Here is a 15,566-nt window from a genome sequence, read left to right as displayed (position 1 = left end):
TAATTCATATTGTTTGATATCGTTACTATGCTACAATTTGGTCAAATTGAAGGGAGATTCTATTATCGTTGTTGTAAGGTTTACTTTCGTGTCAATTCAATACTTAGTTATCTTCCTATTTTTATTGTGTCCTCATTATTACAAGGTCATTTGTAACTAGCAAACACTATTTGTGTTGTTGATATAATTGTAGAAAAAGACATGAGCTGTAGGTGGTGTCACACACGGAGATCACAAATACATTTACAGATGTTGATTGAAATGAACATTTGACAAAGAACGTTTAACATGTTATTGGATAAAGGTTTTAGACGGCATTTTGAACAATGATGTTCATTAAAAATACACGTTGATAGATATTTGTTGGACGTTGAGCTAAGTATAACGGAATCATTATACAGAATTAATTATAGACACGGAAAAAGTCATTTATAATCCATTTTCCCCATTACAGCTGTATGTTGCACTTCTTCCAATCTAGTTATTCATCTTGGATTCAATGGAAAACAAATCTTTACTTCATATCAATCTGAATGTTTCACATGTCAATTGCACTTCGCTTCCTTATCCTTATATGTAGTACATTTTTTAATTAGGGAAATGTTCATTAAATGTTCAATTGTGAAGGAACTTTTCAAATATCAAATATGTGTACCTATTCACCTAATCAATAAAGGGGTTTAATGATAGATGGGACCTGTCAATATGTAATATTCACTCCTTCTAGGTACCTGATTCCACGGTTGTGTTTTTATATGTCCACGTTTTGGAATCCCCTTCATTGGATTTTGTCGGACTTGGATTTATAAAATTGGTCTGTTATCTTCAAAATAGCATTCTTGTAGATTAGGTTATGATATTGATTAATGTTCGTTATTTTCACCTTTCATCATTCTTTTAAAATTCAAAATCTTGTAAATTGCATTACATCATGGAATCTTTAGCTAGCAATGACATGAGTAATACAGAATAAAAAATAATTTTGACTTTCGTTTAAACATGGCTTTCTTTTTTTTTTAGCACTATTTTCAATTATTTTCCAATTATAGGTCTTTGTGATAAAAAAGAAAAAAAATACTTAATAGGTGACCTGATTTTGGATTCTTATATGACAAATTTCATGTAAAATCTCCAATATGAGAAAATCAGTTCTCCAGTGGCATTCTTATTTTTAATCTTAAGCACTATTTTCAATTATTTTCGACATTCAGATTTATCGACGACATTTCGTTTATCAACATTATCTACTTCCATTCAAATTTCAATTTGATATAGCACAGTGAACTCCAAATAAGAAACCAGACACTACCATGTCTGATTCATATTTGGATATTTGTTTGAATATATATGCCATTGACAAACTAAGAACACAACTTGATGATAAACTAAATTACTTCAATTATGAAAGTCCTTACTTGTGTAACGACATTGCTTCATCAACTACATAACTATATATGGTGATTCCCTACAAAGTCACTTAAGTTCATTTCTATCGTTGCAGCATACGTTTCTTCGCTGCCTAGCTATGGTTATGATGCAGGTCATTCTTTTGTGAAGCAAAACAAAAATATTTTTTTCTTATTGAAACAGCTAAAAGTTGAGAGACATAAATATCATACCTGGTGATGATGGCAGATATATACACTGGTTTGACAATCTTGCTAGGCGGTGGGTGCCGTACGTCGCTGGTTCGACCCCCGGGCTGGGGCGAAAATTTTCAGTACCTAGTTGTGATTATTTAGTGCTTTATTTTAATTAAATGATTATCACATGTATCGTTTAGATCCTAGGGGTAAACGTAAGGTTGGGTGTTATAATTGTTTGTTTGTGCTTTATATATATGTATATATATATTCAATAAAAAAAGCAGGAAGATATACAGTTCCAAAATATATATTGTGATTTAAATATATTTTGGAACTGTATATTTTCCTGCTTTTTTATTGAATCATTTGACTGTGTGATATCAACTCTTTCTATTTGGATTATATATATATATATATATATATATATATATATATATATATATATATGTACAGTATGTATATTAATTGAAGATACTAGCTAGTGACAAACAGACAAACACAATCAAAGAATCTCATTAAAGCAATTATCCTCTTTGAACGGGATAATTCCTTCCTCTCCTGTCACAAGGAGCACATATATATAATCCTCTTTGAAATTGATAGTTCTTTCCTCTCCTGTCACAAGGAGCACATATATATAATCCTCTTTGAACTTGATAGATCTTTCCTCTCCTGTCACAAGGATCATACATCTAATCCTCTTTGAACTTGATAGTTCTTTCCTCCCCTGTTACAAGGAGCACATAACAATCAACACGTACTGTAGTTTCAGCATTCTTTAATCAAGAAATTTTTTTTTACGAGTGTGGATAAAAATTGACCGTACATTTTGTAGAGGACTGGGGAGACAACTGGTATACCAGAAAACATATTGGACAAGCCAGTGTCCTGGCTTTTTGTGCCAGTGACAGGTCCTCAGTTTACCAGCTGATAGACAGTATAGCAGAGACCCCGACCCTCACACCCTGTCTCCTACTTGCTACCTGGTATGGTATATTTGTTATGACCAGCCTGTAGCCTCCCCTCCTTTTAAAAGAGGTGGAGGTGGATCAAGTACTGTAAGTTATACTGTGAACCCCAAGATTGATGAAAACATCCATTATCATATATTGTAAACATTTAGTGTAAGCTCTGTCAATTAACTTTTTATTGACGAGTTTATTACACTGTTACCGCCCTCATGCTTTTTTAACAGATGGGAGAAGACAACAGGTTGGGTGGACGTCCCTACATACCACAACAATCACCCCAGTCCCCGCCACAGACATTGATACAATGTCCCCCACAAATTTAAGGCTAGGTGAAAAGTTGACAGAATGCAAGATGACCAGGAAATTACACACAAAATTATTGAATTAGGATACACTGTTGATATATATATTCCGAGCTTTTAGTTGATCTAGGGTCCTTAAACCAATACTCGATATGGTGGTGTGCCTTTTTAACTCCAATTATTGCATTAATTAAACGTCTACAGAAAGCCCTACCAGGTGCTACCACTCTACATGCGAAGTTGAGTAAACCAATATAGATTACAAGGATTTGAGAGTAACTTTTGAATCAATCATACCTTGAATTATTTCCCTTAGTTCAGAAAGCTTTTGTTGAGGTAATTTCATGGTAATAATCAAGGTATCAAATTCAATGCCCAAAGATACTAGTTTCTGGGTAAGTTAAGTTGTTTTTTCCCTTGTTATTGGGACTCCCAGATCAGAAGATTCAGAACAAATATCCCGGAATGTATCAAGAGTTTGATGGCATATAGATGATCTGTTTTCGCCACAGAAGCGGAAATTGTCCAAGTAATGTAGAATAAATTTGTTTCCAGATTTATTACATGTGATCCAGTGTAGAAAAGCTGCGAATCGGTCCCAAAGGGCACAGCTGATTTTGCAACCAAAAGGAACCATTTTGTCATAATAATATAGTTCTGAAATTGAAAACCCAGCAAATCAAAATCCCCTGGTGAAGCAGGTAACAACCTGAATGCTGACTTAATGTCCGATTTGGCTAAAAAGACCCCAACCCCTAACTTATTAATCATAGCTAACCCTAACCCTGAGTGTCAGCATGGGCATTTGGTGTAGCATTAGCATTTACGTAGAGCAACCAATACTCCTGATTGATTTGACCCCAAGAGGCATGAGGGTTAGCTGACATGCGCAGGCGGTACTGTTGGTCATATTTGTACCATCCAGATGAACGTGAGGCAGCCAGTCTGATGTCCCTCATATACTTAAACATTTCTTGGGCCCTAGTTCGGTACTTTTCAAGCATAATGCCACTGTAGATGATGAATGCAGAAGTTCATTTTTCAATGGTAAGGAAGATATTGGTTTTTTCCTTGACTAAACAAAATTTTCCCTCCCGAAGTCGTAGTTCCCCTTGCCCCCCCTAACATATCGTCAAATTCCTTGGCCGATTTCAGAAGAAGTGCCAAGTCAATAAACTGGCCCTCCCAATTTTTTTGTTTTATTTTGAGAGGTATAGTTTGTCCGATCGTGTCAAAACAACTGACCTCCGGGGTGGAGATGAATTCATCTACAGAAAATTTATTAGCAAAATTACAGGCCGTAGCCAAGCTATTGGAAAACTCACCCTGCCATCCACTTGGATTTTGTGGGGGTATCTGTCCATCTACCCAAGTCCGGTCCTGGGTGGAGTTGGCATCAGAAACGGACGGTCTCGTGGCCTCCGGCGGAGGGGTGGTTACACGGGGAAGCTTTGATTGCCTCTCCCGGCGGAGTCTCCGTCGCCCCCGAGATGATGAAACGACTTTATTCCCAGTTCTCGACCTCTTAGGTGGCATCTTAGGTTGTTCTAAGGATTGGATGAGTCCGCAAAACTTGGATTGTAATCGAGGAAAAAATGTGTGGCTGCCGATGAGATTGCGGTTTTTCAGGAAAGGAAACGGAAGTGGAACAACTTCGATAAGTTGTACCTAGATATTACAGCATTGGACAAGTTGTACGTAGATGAGTCTTAAACACGATTACAGAGACCCAGTACTCAATTAATGGGGGATTATTTCATATACATTTCAATAATCCTGATTAACTCTACAGTATTTAGTTTAATATTCAGTGATTTTTTAAGACTCATTTTAATTCAGAATATCGGTCCTTTCCCCGGTATGTAAAACAATTTTAAAAAAAGAATGACATCAATTTGTGTTTGATTTCTTGTTTGATATGATATATTTAGCATATTTACAATAATGACAAGGTTTTCCCAATTTGATCAAAATGTTGACAAGTTTTCCCAGTTTGAAAGCCACAAGACCCTTTTGAAAAATCACTTATATTATCATTACCGGTATACATCTCATATTGACAATGTGTAACATGATTGTGTGACAAGATGTTTTGTGATCAATAAATAATGTGTTTGATATCTTAATTTAAAAGTTTCATCAGATTCGGAATAATATGGACTGATTTTTCAAAAATTCAAATTTTATTTGTAAAGAAGAGTGTGGTTAATTTATTTTATTACGGTTCAGTGTTTAAACATATTCATAGTTTATATAAAACATTGGTGAAAAGGTTTGAAAACATTTATCAGAATTATTTGAAGAATGTCGTGTATAATCTTGTAAAATTTAATTTTAGATGCTCTCAAAACTTTTCTACATGTAAAAATGTTTTCAAAACGTTCCTTCTAAATGTTCTCAAAACTTTTCTTAGAAATGTTTTCAAAACATTGCAGTACAATGTTTTCAAAAAATGTTATGCTAGACTCTAGTTTAAAAAACCACGCAAATCATGTTAAAATAACGTTTTAGAAAATGTTTTCATAACATTTTCACAATGTTTTTAAAACGTTTTAATAGACGTTGTTGTGCTAAGAGACCATAATACGTATGCTAGTCATTATTCATAGAATGTAAAAATATTACTAAGTCTGTTTGTGGCTCTTTACAGTCTACCTACCGATTTGTACATGTATATTGACCCTGACGTACGCGAAGAGCCTATGAGTAATGAGGCGACCATTGGATCGCTTGTAAACAAAGATAATTTCATTATCAATAAATAAATCAACTTATCCGTTTTTAAGATACCCATGCTATCGTATCCAGTCGCCATTTTTGTTGTTGTGCTATTTCTAATCTAAAAATCATGTGACACGAGTAAACGGTATTTTATAAACACAACTTACCCATTCACGGCTGCGGCCACCTCGGCCCAGGCATTTTCTTTCGCCGTTTTTCCACCAAAACCGCCTTTGAATTTACCATATAGAATGTCTTCTCTATTCTGCACCCCCTCGACAAGGATTTTCTTTTCTATTTCAGTCTTTTTCTCTTTTTCTCAGTAGAGGGGCGGGCGCAGATTTGGAAATGCATTTATCGTTTGCGATTTGCAGCGCTACTTCGTAGTATGACGACATATTGGATTATACTGTACTGTATATAATGTACATGTAATTGCAGACGACTTCTAAAGGTGACGTCATTAAATCGTAAGAAAATTACATGTAAAGTACATGCTAAAGCATTGTAGTTAATGTAAACAACAAAGTGAAAGTGGATCATTGAAAAGTAAGGCCCATTGTAACAATGAAAACACGTTGAGTTATTTTGTCAAATCTCAACTCACGTGAGGTTAATCTGAGAGAGTTTGGTGGCCCGGCATTTTAGCAAAATCTCTGCTGAGATAAAAAACTTGAATTTGAGTCTGAGTTTGAGTTTGAGATTTTTATATGTTGGTGGCCCCCAGGCCAGGTGCCTACAAAACTAGTCACACGCACCGTTAGCCTTATATCTTGGTGAGGTAAACGAAGTAATCAGAAGTAAACAATTGGTTGACCAACAACGGGCTAACAATTGCTATGAAACACGTCAGACTGCATTTGGTTTAATGATATGTTGTATTGGCAAATTAGATCGTTATAACGACCATATTATTTGTGAGATGTTAACTTTAAACGTAACTGCTGATACCCTTGTAACATCAAACCTGCCTCGATTTAAAAAAAAAAAACCAAAGAGAATGGAGTGTGTTTGCCTTCAACAATTAGTAAGTATTGATACTACTTTAGATAAATGGCATGCCATGGGTCATACAACACAGAAAAGGATTACATCATGATCCTGGAATTCTATTTCACAAATCCATTCAATAGAAATGCAACCGAAGTACAAATACATCATTTATGTTTATGCCACATATCTTTAAAATTCTGTTCTTTGAACTCTGCACGAATAATGTGAATACGTAATATTTATACCTGGGCGACATAAAGGGCCATATGTTGCAACAGAAATTTTGAGCTCCAGTTTCCCCTTCATGAATCCATATAAAAGGATTTGATAACATAAATCCTAGCGTTAATTATCGTTAACACTTGAATAAATATCAGTGAAATGATTATTACATTCTGTAAATTATGAGCAAATACAGAATTCTACATCATTCCGAACACATGCTGTTGGATAATTTTCTTTAAAACTAATAATGGGTCAACATATCAAGCATGGAAGGTGACGATAACGAGCAGTGATCAATCTCATAAATCCTATAAGCAATACAAAATAAATAGTTGGACAATTCGGACCCCTGAACACACAAGAGATGCGATCAAGTGCCTAGTGGGAGTAAGCATCCCCTGTCGACCGGTCACATCCACCAGGAGCCTTATATCTTAGTCAGGTAAACGGAATTATCCGCAGTCAAAATCAGTGTGCCAAGAACGGCCTAACAATCGGTATCAACAGTGTCAGACAGCACTTGACCCAATGATAGGTTGTATCATATAAAGTCAAAACGAAGGTTTCTATTATGTGAAGATATTATGTTCATAACTTTCGTTTCTCGGCTGCACGTTTGCTTGTGGTTTCTTCATTGTAAATAATTAAGGAGGAAATATACAAAAACAACAGTATTTAGCAACATATGTAGATGAGTGGCTAGTAAGTAAGAACCTATTCTTAATCCCTTTGATTTGATCAATAAAATATTTTCTATCCAACACAAACACCAACATACTCATCCTAGGCACCTGATTCCACCTCTGGTATGTCCAGGTGTCCGTGTTTTCCCAACTCTCTATTTTGTAATAATTGTGGTATTCATGAAATTGATCACAGTTCGTTATTTTTGCCTTTAGGTGTATGTTTATATATGTATGTCCTAACCGAAAATATCCATTGATCAAACGTACATAGAACATAAACAGATCTTTTCGATCCTTTCATTATAAATGTAGTGCAAAAGATCTATCTTAGAGCATCAACTACTAAATTTCCATGTGCATGATTTTACATTGATGTTCAGTTTCAAAACTCGCATATTGTTTGGTGTTCAGGGGTCCGTGTTTGCCCTACTCTTAATTTTGTATTCTTTATAATATTGACCACTATTCATTATTTTCACTTTTCACTCAGGTCAGGAATTATGTAAATATATAATCTATTTCCGTAAAACGTGTTTAAGTTACAGTGCATAAGGAAGGACAAAATAACATGTGGTTTATACTTAGATATAGTATGTATTTTACGCAATGGTGTATTTTTCCTATAAATGATAGAGCACATATTTATTTCTGTAACTTTATAGCCGGAAGTAGAGCATTTGAGCCCCTTAATTTGACAAAAGCCCACTCCTTGACATAAACAGTCAGAAAATATTGCTATTTCTCATGGGAAATTGATTTCAGAACATAACAAGTCAATAAGAACATAGACGACGGCCAACGTTGGGTCTACACAACGTACTTGATAGCCAAATGCAATCGATCGATTTCTCAAAAACACATGTACTTAGGCAAATGCTTCAGGCTTTCATATATCACATTCATTAGTACAATGAGAACAGGAAATAACAAATTTAAAAAATCATCAAAATTAGTACATGGTTGCGATTGTATAGTTAGCCACAATAACAAGAGCGGGGTAATGTTATAGTTGTAAATATTATTTTGCATTAGGAACAAGGTCAGTTCTAATGGAAGTGTAGTCTCGTTAAAAATTTTGTCTCAGAAAATGTTTTAATCTCCCTGTTTACGACATCACCTTTATTATAAGTTATTGATAAATATTATAGTTGCCCAACTATCTATGTTGTATTACTTAAAGGAGTTATGAGATTGATCACTGTTCGTTATTTTCACCTTTCATGCATACCAAATAGGAAAGTTGTAAATGATTTGATCAATGATTATATATAATATTGAATTTTTCAAATGTTTTCAAGTACATTTTCAAGCAGGAAAAATGTCGTGAAATGCGATAATCGTGAGGCTGTTATTATCGTACACTTAAATCAATCTGATTTATTTGACTATATTTGATAAATTGTTGTCATATGATGTGGTGGGATAATTGGAATCATCATCATTTGCACTATCACTAACAAATCACCATTCTCAGAATACGTGTTTTCACACATTTGTACCTACATATACAGCCGGGACTCTATAATATATTTAAAAAACAGTGTTCAAGGGCTTCAACAGCCAGAAACTTACAACTACGGTATGTTAATAGTACAAAGACTGCATCTTTCGAAATTTAAGTGCATTGTATGATTGTTTCACTTACTGCCTGATAAAAATGTAATTTATGTTATCATGGACAATCTACTCTAGTTTTTATTTATTGTATCCAATGTTTCACTTCCGGAGTTGGTATGATTCAAGGCAACATACCACTCCTTAGTCTGGTCTGAAACCCCTCTCTTGTAAAGAGAGTGACTTGTTCTGTTTTGTTCATTATTTTACCAGCGAAATCATAATATAATATGTCATCATTAAAACATTTCAGTCACATTCAAACTTATACCCCTCCATCGCAAATGCTTCCCCAAATTCGACAAATAGGTAAGTATATACGTAGCATAAGTATCAAAAGCTCGCATTAGACACGACGCTTGTCATATACTCTTTCGTGTTTAGTAAACCATCAAATAATTCGATAGGTAAGATAATGAATACATATATGTACTGTCTCCAGTTAACAAAGCCTGTATCTACATTGTTTTGTAATGTATTCAACAAAATTACTTTGATACACAGCACTCTGATTCTACGCAAAAGAAATTTCACGACATGTAGTAGATATTAAAATAATGCTCAAGTTCCTCGTTGACTTTACCTATGTTTACAATTGTAGTATTTGGTGATCAAGTCTTCCAACAGTGCCTTAAAATTCCAGTTGTAGTTTATTTTGTTCATTGTCTGACCTGTTGGTGTATTTTAATTAATTGGTGTCTGATGATACTCATTGCATTTCTATGTCGTATCGAGTGTAACTGGTCGACAGGTTCACAGGGGATGTCTACTCTTCCTAGACACCTGATCCCATCTCTGGCGTACCCAGAGGTTCGTGTTTGCCTATGTATTCATCAGGTAAACGGTGTACTTGATTGTCAACATCAGTGTATCAAGAGCGGTTTAACAATAGGTATGAAACACTTCAGACAACATTTTTCCTAATGACAGGTTGTATTGGAAAACTGAATCCCTCTAACGACCATATAATTTGCGAAATACTGACTTTAAGGGAACCTTATGAAACCTGAAACATCAACTTGTTTGTCAGAAACTTGTCTTGATTTAAAAACTGATAAAGACATAGGGTACACGGTGGGTGTGACCGGTGTACCGGGAATGCTTACTCCTCCTAGGCACCTTCTCCCACCCCTGGTATGTCAATGGGTTCGTGATTGCAGAGTTCTTTATTTTGCATTTCTTATAGGAGTCATGAGATTGATACATTTTCGTTATATTCACCTTTCATGCACGCTCTTGTATATCGAATTAATTGAGAAACATAAATACAATATGCAGGTTATGGAGTGAAATATTGTCACATGTATATAGATATAGGAACTTAATGATAGAGCAGCTGAAGTCATCCTGTTTGTCATAAAGTTAGGCTCTTATTTTGTCGTTGATATTTACAGGCATGTTCAATCTAAGTACGAATATGACGTGGAGGACTCCGTCTTTCATTTGGAGTTCCTGGGACATATCGTATGAACATATGAATGAAATGATCATTGTTAATAAATAGAACGTAGTTGATATATCGAAAATATCGAGATAAAGTCCACAGCAAGATATTTTTTATTCGCATCTAGAAGGTTTTAAATAGATTCTGCCTCATTAAAGTATGAAATGAGGTTAGCTAATTAAAGATCGCAATGGGAATTCCAACAGACTGTTCGAAGACCTGATCATAAAAGACTACCAAGAAAGTCAATGAAAAACCCCAGCATATTATAGTCAGCATTACTCTAGTTCTTCAGAAGTACAGGAAAGGTGAAGATAACGAACAGTGATGTCATAACTTTTATAAACAATACAAAATAGATACTTGAGCAAACATGGACCCCTGGACACACCATAGGCGGGGTCAGCTAATACGAACATATGTGCGTTGTTGGGAAACGTTTCTTTCAATTATTTTTTCTTTAGAATTTAAGTAAATTCAACCTGTCGTTAAGTCGATTGATGTCTGACGTGTTTCAAACTAATTCGTTGACCGTTATTGCATACTGATTTTTAATACGGATTATTCTATTTACCTTGTCACGATATAGCGCTCACGGCAGGTGTGATCAATCAACAGGTGATCCTCACTCCTGGGCACCTGATCCCACGTCTGGTGTATATAAGGGCCCGTGTTTACCCTACTCTTAATTTTGTATTATTTATGGGAGTTTTAACATTGATCACTGCTCGTTATCTTCACTTTTCATGCAATAACATCGACAACTTTGCATGAATCAGAATTATAAAAGTTAAACTCACGAATAAATAAAAATACAGGTATATTTCATCATAAGTGAATGTGCAATCCTAAAAATCACAGTTTTCATAAGATATGACGATCACATGAAAACTTTAGACAGACATATTTTTGCAAAGTGTCCAAATGTGTAACATCAAACATCTAATATTTAGTATCGAGGTTATGTGAAATACACGTCATTGGGCAGAACTTTATCACAGTCGGATATTAATAAGAAAAAAGAAGCAATTGCTTAATTCAGCCTGAAATATTATAACCCGTAAACACTTCATCTTCCATAAAACATGGTTACATCTTCAACAGGTATATAAAGGCATCAAACAATATCGAACTTAACAATGTATTGTCCATTGTTCAAATTTAGGATTAGCGGGTTTATGACAGGATAACTACTAGACCACAGTATAAACACATCAGATAATCACTATGATACATGTTTATAAAATTCATGTACTGATCTTGGAGTAAAGAACTCTTGTATATTTATACTTGAAATTTGCACTCACTAAAGCAGACGGACTTTTGTAGTTAGAATTCTTGTTCAAGTGATACAATTGCATTGTAAGATCACTGAATTCATCGATATCAACTGTGAATGATATTTGGTGCGCGGTTGAGTTAAGGCTTTCCCCATAAATGCCAGTCCTGTACATAAATGTACTTTATCGCACTGGCACATTGCGCGACGTCACAATGAAAAATACGTCATGACCAAGGTCATGACGTACATATCTACAGTCCTTTTGTGGTTGGAATTGTCAAAATATTGTTTCGTTATTTACCACCGCTGTCAAACGGTAAACTGCAATCGCGTAAAAGTTTCTGTCAAATGGGTTATATTCATTCTCTTTGATATTGAAAAAGTTTCGATTTCTTTTCTATATAACATACGTGCTAAAGTAATATCCATATTATATTGTGATCTTGATATCGCCCCTAATCTGCACGTATAGTTACTTTCACAATGGACTCATTTGCATAAACAGGGTTTCCGTATATAAAAATTTCATTATTGGCACGACACCCCGAGGTTTTTAAGTGAAAGATGTTTGATTTATGCGACATGTGAACTTCAGTGCAAAAGGAAAGTTAGGGGAGCAATTTCAGGCTTCAACAGAAAATATGTTTTTCAGGCTAGATTCAACTTCGTATGTGCAAATATCGCTGCATCTTGCATATTCAATGCAAAAATTAGACATGTTACAAGTCGCAATAAACTTGCTCTCAGCACTTTTCAAATTAAGAAATTAATATGCTTTGAAGTTATATTAACTTCAACTTGCATTGATATCTGGATATCGTGCCAATTCAACGATTTATACATACACGATACGTTTTTATCTTGATATTTGATCACGTGATACAGAGTTGATGTAGAGACTGTCGGTCTGGTGAAAAATGTATAGGAGGTCAATATGCACTTAATGCTATATGCATATTGTTTTTGTATAAAAGAGTTGTTTTTTACAGAATTTGTCACAAATTGATCTGTTTATTTTAATGCTTTTTTCCTGACATATTTCTATGGCCCTACTTAACACATCTGCGTGGTACGTTTACATGCATCAACCTTCGTCCCTGAAAACAAAGTGTGGTAATATATTCTGCTTCAAATTTCACCTTTGATATTCGAGAAATTGTAAAACTTATATATATATATATATATATATATATATATATATATATATATATATATATATTTCACATCCCAACAGTTGAAGAACTGCCAAAATCAAATTGTCTTCCTGATTAAAGCAACACGTTCTAATTCATTGGTACATAATCTTTGTGATTTGAATATCAAGAATTTAAAGAATATAAAAAGTTTTACGCGTGCACCTGCTGTATCTTTAACACATGTTAGCATTTATAGGTTCAGCAAAATCATAGAGACCAACAGATTCAGGGTTATCATCAGAACTGTGTTTCATGTCATTAGAGACATTTTCTGTGACGTCATACACGCCTTCACACAATGGTGCATCCTTTTCATGGAGGTGGTTGTACACGTCATCACAAGAGTCCAGCTCAGGATACACATTGTCTTTTTTCTGTTCCACAGGTTCGTGTAGGTGATTGTAAGAGTAATTTGCTACTATTTGTGCATCTTTGTGAACAAGCACTGAAGGTCCCTGAAAAATAAATATAGAATACACATGAAAGGTGAGGATAACGAACAGTGATCAATCTCATAACTCCCATAAGCATTACAAAATAGAGCATAGAAGCAAATTAACTCGCTTTAAAAAAACATGATGTTTTACAAGACATATGGATAATAATATTTTAACTTCTTTCCATTACATAGAAGCTTGATCAATTTTATTTTAGATTTATTCCATATACTCCCTGCCAATTGGTCTAGAGAAAATATGGCATTGAACATAAACAGGAGTGTTCGTTAGAGTTGATGTTAATTTCAAAACATATTCTGCTACAAGTAGTACTTTTGGTTTCGATTCATACCACATGGTTCCCAATATCGCTGGGCACGGCATACAGAATGGATTGACGGTTGCTGGGTTCTTGATCTGTCTGTACCATAAACCTGGTTACACAAAAATTATACCGAATTAAAACACTAATAACGAGCAGGAAGTAAAACTATTATATACACAAAGCTGTCATTTGAACATCCTGAACAAGTAACTCTATCACGGAATAATTTAAATCTTTGTGCAATAGATAACTATAGATAGAATCATAGACTTAAGTCAAATATTATACTGCACCTTCCACTTTTGGATAATGGGTTTCTTCTACATTTACATATAATTATACCAATCAAACAAAATATTCCAAACAGAAGTCCGCCTGCTCCGAACAACATGAGTTGATATATCATATCTAAAATGGTAACGATATGATAATTGAAATAATATAAAGATTCAGTCATCAGAAATTGTCATAATCCTTTTGACTTCCATAAGTAGTATAAATATTTAAAAATAAATAAACCAAAACTTAGTGCAGTTTTTACATACCTTGATTCCATCCACCTGAAATTAAATATAGTTATTTCAAAATTTCACAGATGGAGGTTTGAATAATATGAAATTATAAAACTTCAACTAAGAATTTCATTTAAATATTAATTCACCTCGGAATTCTGTATACATTAATGCTTGTGATATATTTTACAACTTGAGAGTTCTGGCAAACGAAGATCCTGAATGCAAATGTGAAGATACGGAACAGTGATAAATGTTATAATTCCTAAAGGTAATACATATCAAAGGTTGGGCAAACGTGAACCTCTTAACGCACCAGATGTGCGATCCGATGCCTAGGAGAAATAAACCTTCCCTGTTGACCGGTCACGTCCGCCGGGAGTTCTAAATGCTGATCTAGTTAACTTAGTAATCCGTAATCAATATCTAACCACATAACCTGAATATTCACGCAACGCAAGACATACAATGCAATGAGCTCTCTTAGATATATCGAATCGATTTAAGAATGAATATCTTATTGTCGAGTTGAAGGCTACGGGATATTTTTCTTCACATATAGAGATTTTGGAATTAGCCTGTTTCAAAAGCATGTCAGCTAATAATGGAGTACAAGTTGTGCCCATAGCAAGTCCGTAGAGGCTTCAAAATTAACCAAGGGTTTAATTCAATCGTCCAGGCCCTCTACGAATATTGTAACAGCGCAGTGGTCCTCAACATTTCTTTCAGATAGCCAGTCAGATGCGCACAATGGCCATGGTCAACAGCTCAATAACATGAGTGCCAACATAACCATTAATGGTGAGCCCTTGGAGGAAGTAACCAGCTTCAAGTACCTAGGATCAACCTTGTCCAAAGATGACACCTGTACAGCAGAAATCCAAAATAGGATTAATTATTCAATTGCTACAACTGTCAGACTGAACAAAGTAAAGTAGAGCAAAGTCATATACCACACACACTGCTTAACAAGTCAATAGCGATGTGAATGTCCGACATGGAATCTGAAACAGAGAACAGATTCAAAGCATGGTTTGGTCCCGTCATACGATGTAACACCCGATATAAAACAGGAGGACACCGACGGGGTGGCAGAGAAGGAGCTGAACCGACGTCAAGAAATTTCGATGAGAGATCTCATCACGAGAGTTGTTACATTGTAACAGAACAGCATGGCGAGTTACTACAAGATCTTCCTCAAGTTTACTCATCTGATCCCACTGGTATGTCGAGGGACCCGAGTTTGCCCAGTTTAATCTTTTCTTCCTTATA

General features: G+C 34.9%; 2 protein-coding genes across 3 annotated transcripts; both read right to left on the bottom strand.

Moving 5' to 3' along the window:
- Positions 1-1,004: 1,004 nt before the first annotated feature.
- On the bottom strand, positions 1,005-4,480 carry LOC130047803 (uncharacterized). Its single transcript, XM_056143298.1, has 2 exons — positions 4,185-4,480; positions 1,005-1,724 (listed from the first exon to the last, which is right to left on the bottom strand). Exons 1-2 carry the CDS (start codon positions 4,393-4,395, stop codon positions 1,591-1,593), a joined length of 345 nt encoding a protein of 114 aa, XP_055999273.1. The 5' UTR covers positions 4,396-4,480; the 3' UTR covers positions 1,005-1,590.
- An 8,639-nt stretch (positions 4,481-13,119) lies between these two features.
- On the bottom strand, positions 13,120-14,569 carry LOC130047802 (uncharacterized). 2 transcript variants are annotated; one of them, XM_056143297.1, is made up of 4 exons: positions 14,328-14,569; positions 14,076-14,190; positions 13,810-13,891; positions 13,120-13,475 (listed from the first exon to the last, which is right to left on the bottom strand). In XM_056143297.1, exons 2-4 carry the CDS (start codon positions 14,186-14,188, stop codon positions 13,194-13,196), a joined length of 477 nt encoding a protein of 158 aa, XP_055999272.1. In that variant the 5' UTR covers positions 14,189-14,190; positions 14,328-14,569; the 3' UTR covers positions 13,120-13,193. The 2 variants fall into 2 exon arrangements, with proteins under 2 accessions (XP_055999272.1, XP_055999271.1); XM_056143296.1 differs by lacking the exon at positions 14,328-14,569 and having other exon boundaries at positions 14,076-14,260.
- Between the last annotated feature and the right edge of the window lie 997 nt (positions 14,570-15,566).

Source organism: Ostrea edulis, chromosome 7, assembly GCF_947568905.1.
Source record: "Ostrea edulis chromosome 7, xbOstEdul1.1, whole genome shotgun sequence".
In the NCBI taxonomy this organism is placed as follows: domain Eukaryota; kingdom Metazoa; phylum Mollusca; class Bivalvia; order Ostreida; family Ostreidae; genus Ostrea; species Ostrea edulis.
Note: the sequence above shows the minus strand (reverse complement) of the source record. Positions and strands in the feature narration are given on the sequence as shown.

Bases quoted from the DNA above. Each gene is read 5' to 3' on its own strand.
- LOC130047803 (XM_056143298.1), bottom strand. From the start codon at position 4,395: ATGCCACCTAAGAGGTCGAGAACTGGGAATAAAGTCGTTTCATCATCT. The intron at 1,725-4,184 runs GTGAGTTTTCCA...AATCACAACTAG, and splicing joins AAATCCAAGTGGATGGCAGG to GTACTGAAAATTTTCGCCCC.
- LOC130047802 (XM_056143296.1), bottom strand. From the start codon at position 14,239: ATGACTGAATCTTTATATTATTTCAATTATCATATCGTTACCATTTTA. The intron at 13,892-14,075 runs GTGCAGTATAAT...TTGTGTAACCAG, and splicing joins CCATTATCCAAAAGTGGAAG to GTTTATGGTACAGACAGATC. The intron at 13,476-13,809 runs GTATGAATCGAA...TTTATTTTTCAG, and splicing joins GCGATATTGGGAACCATGTG to GGACCTTCAGTGCTTGTTCA.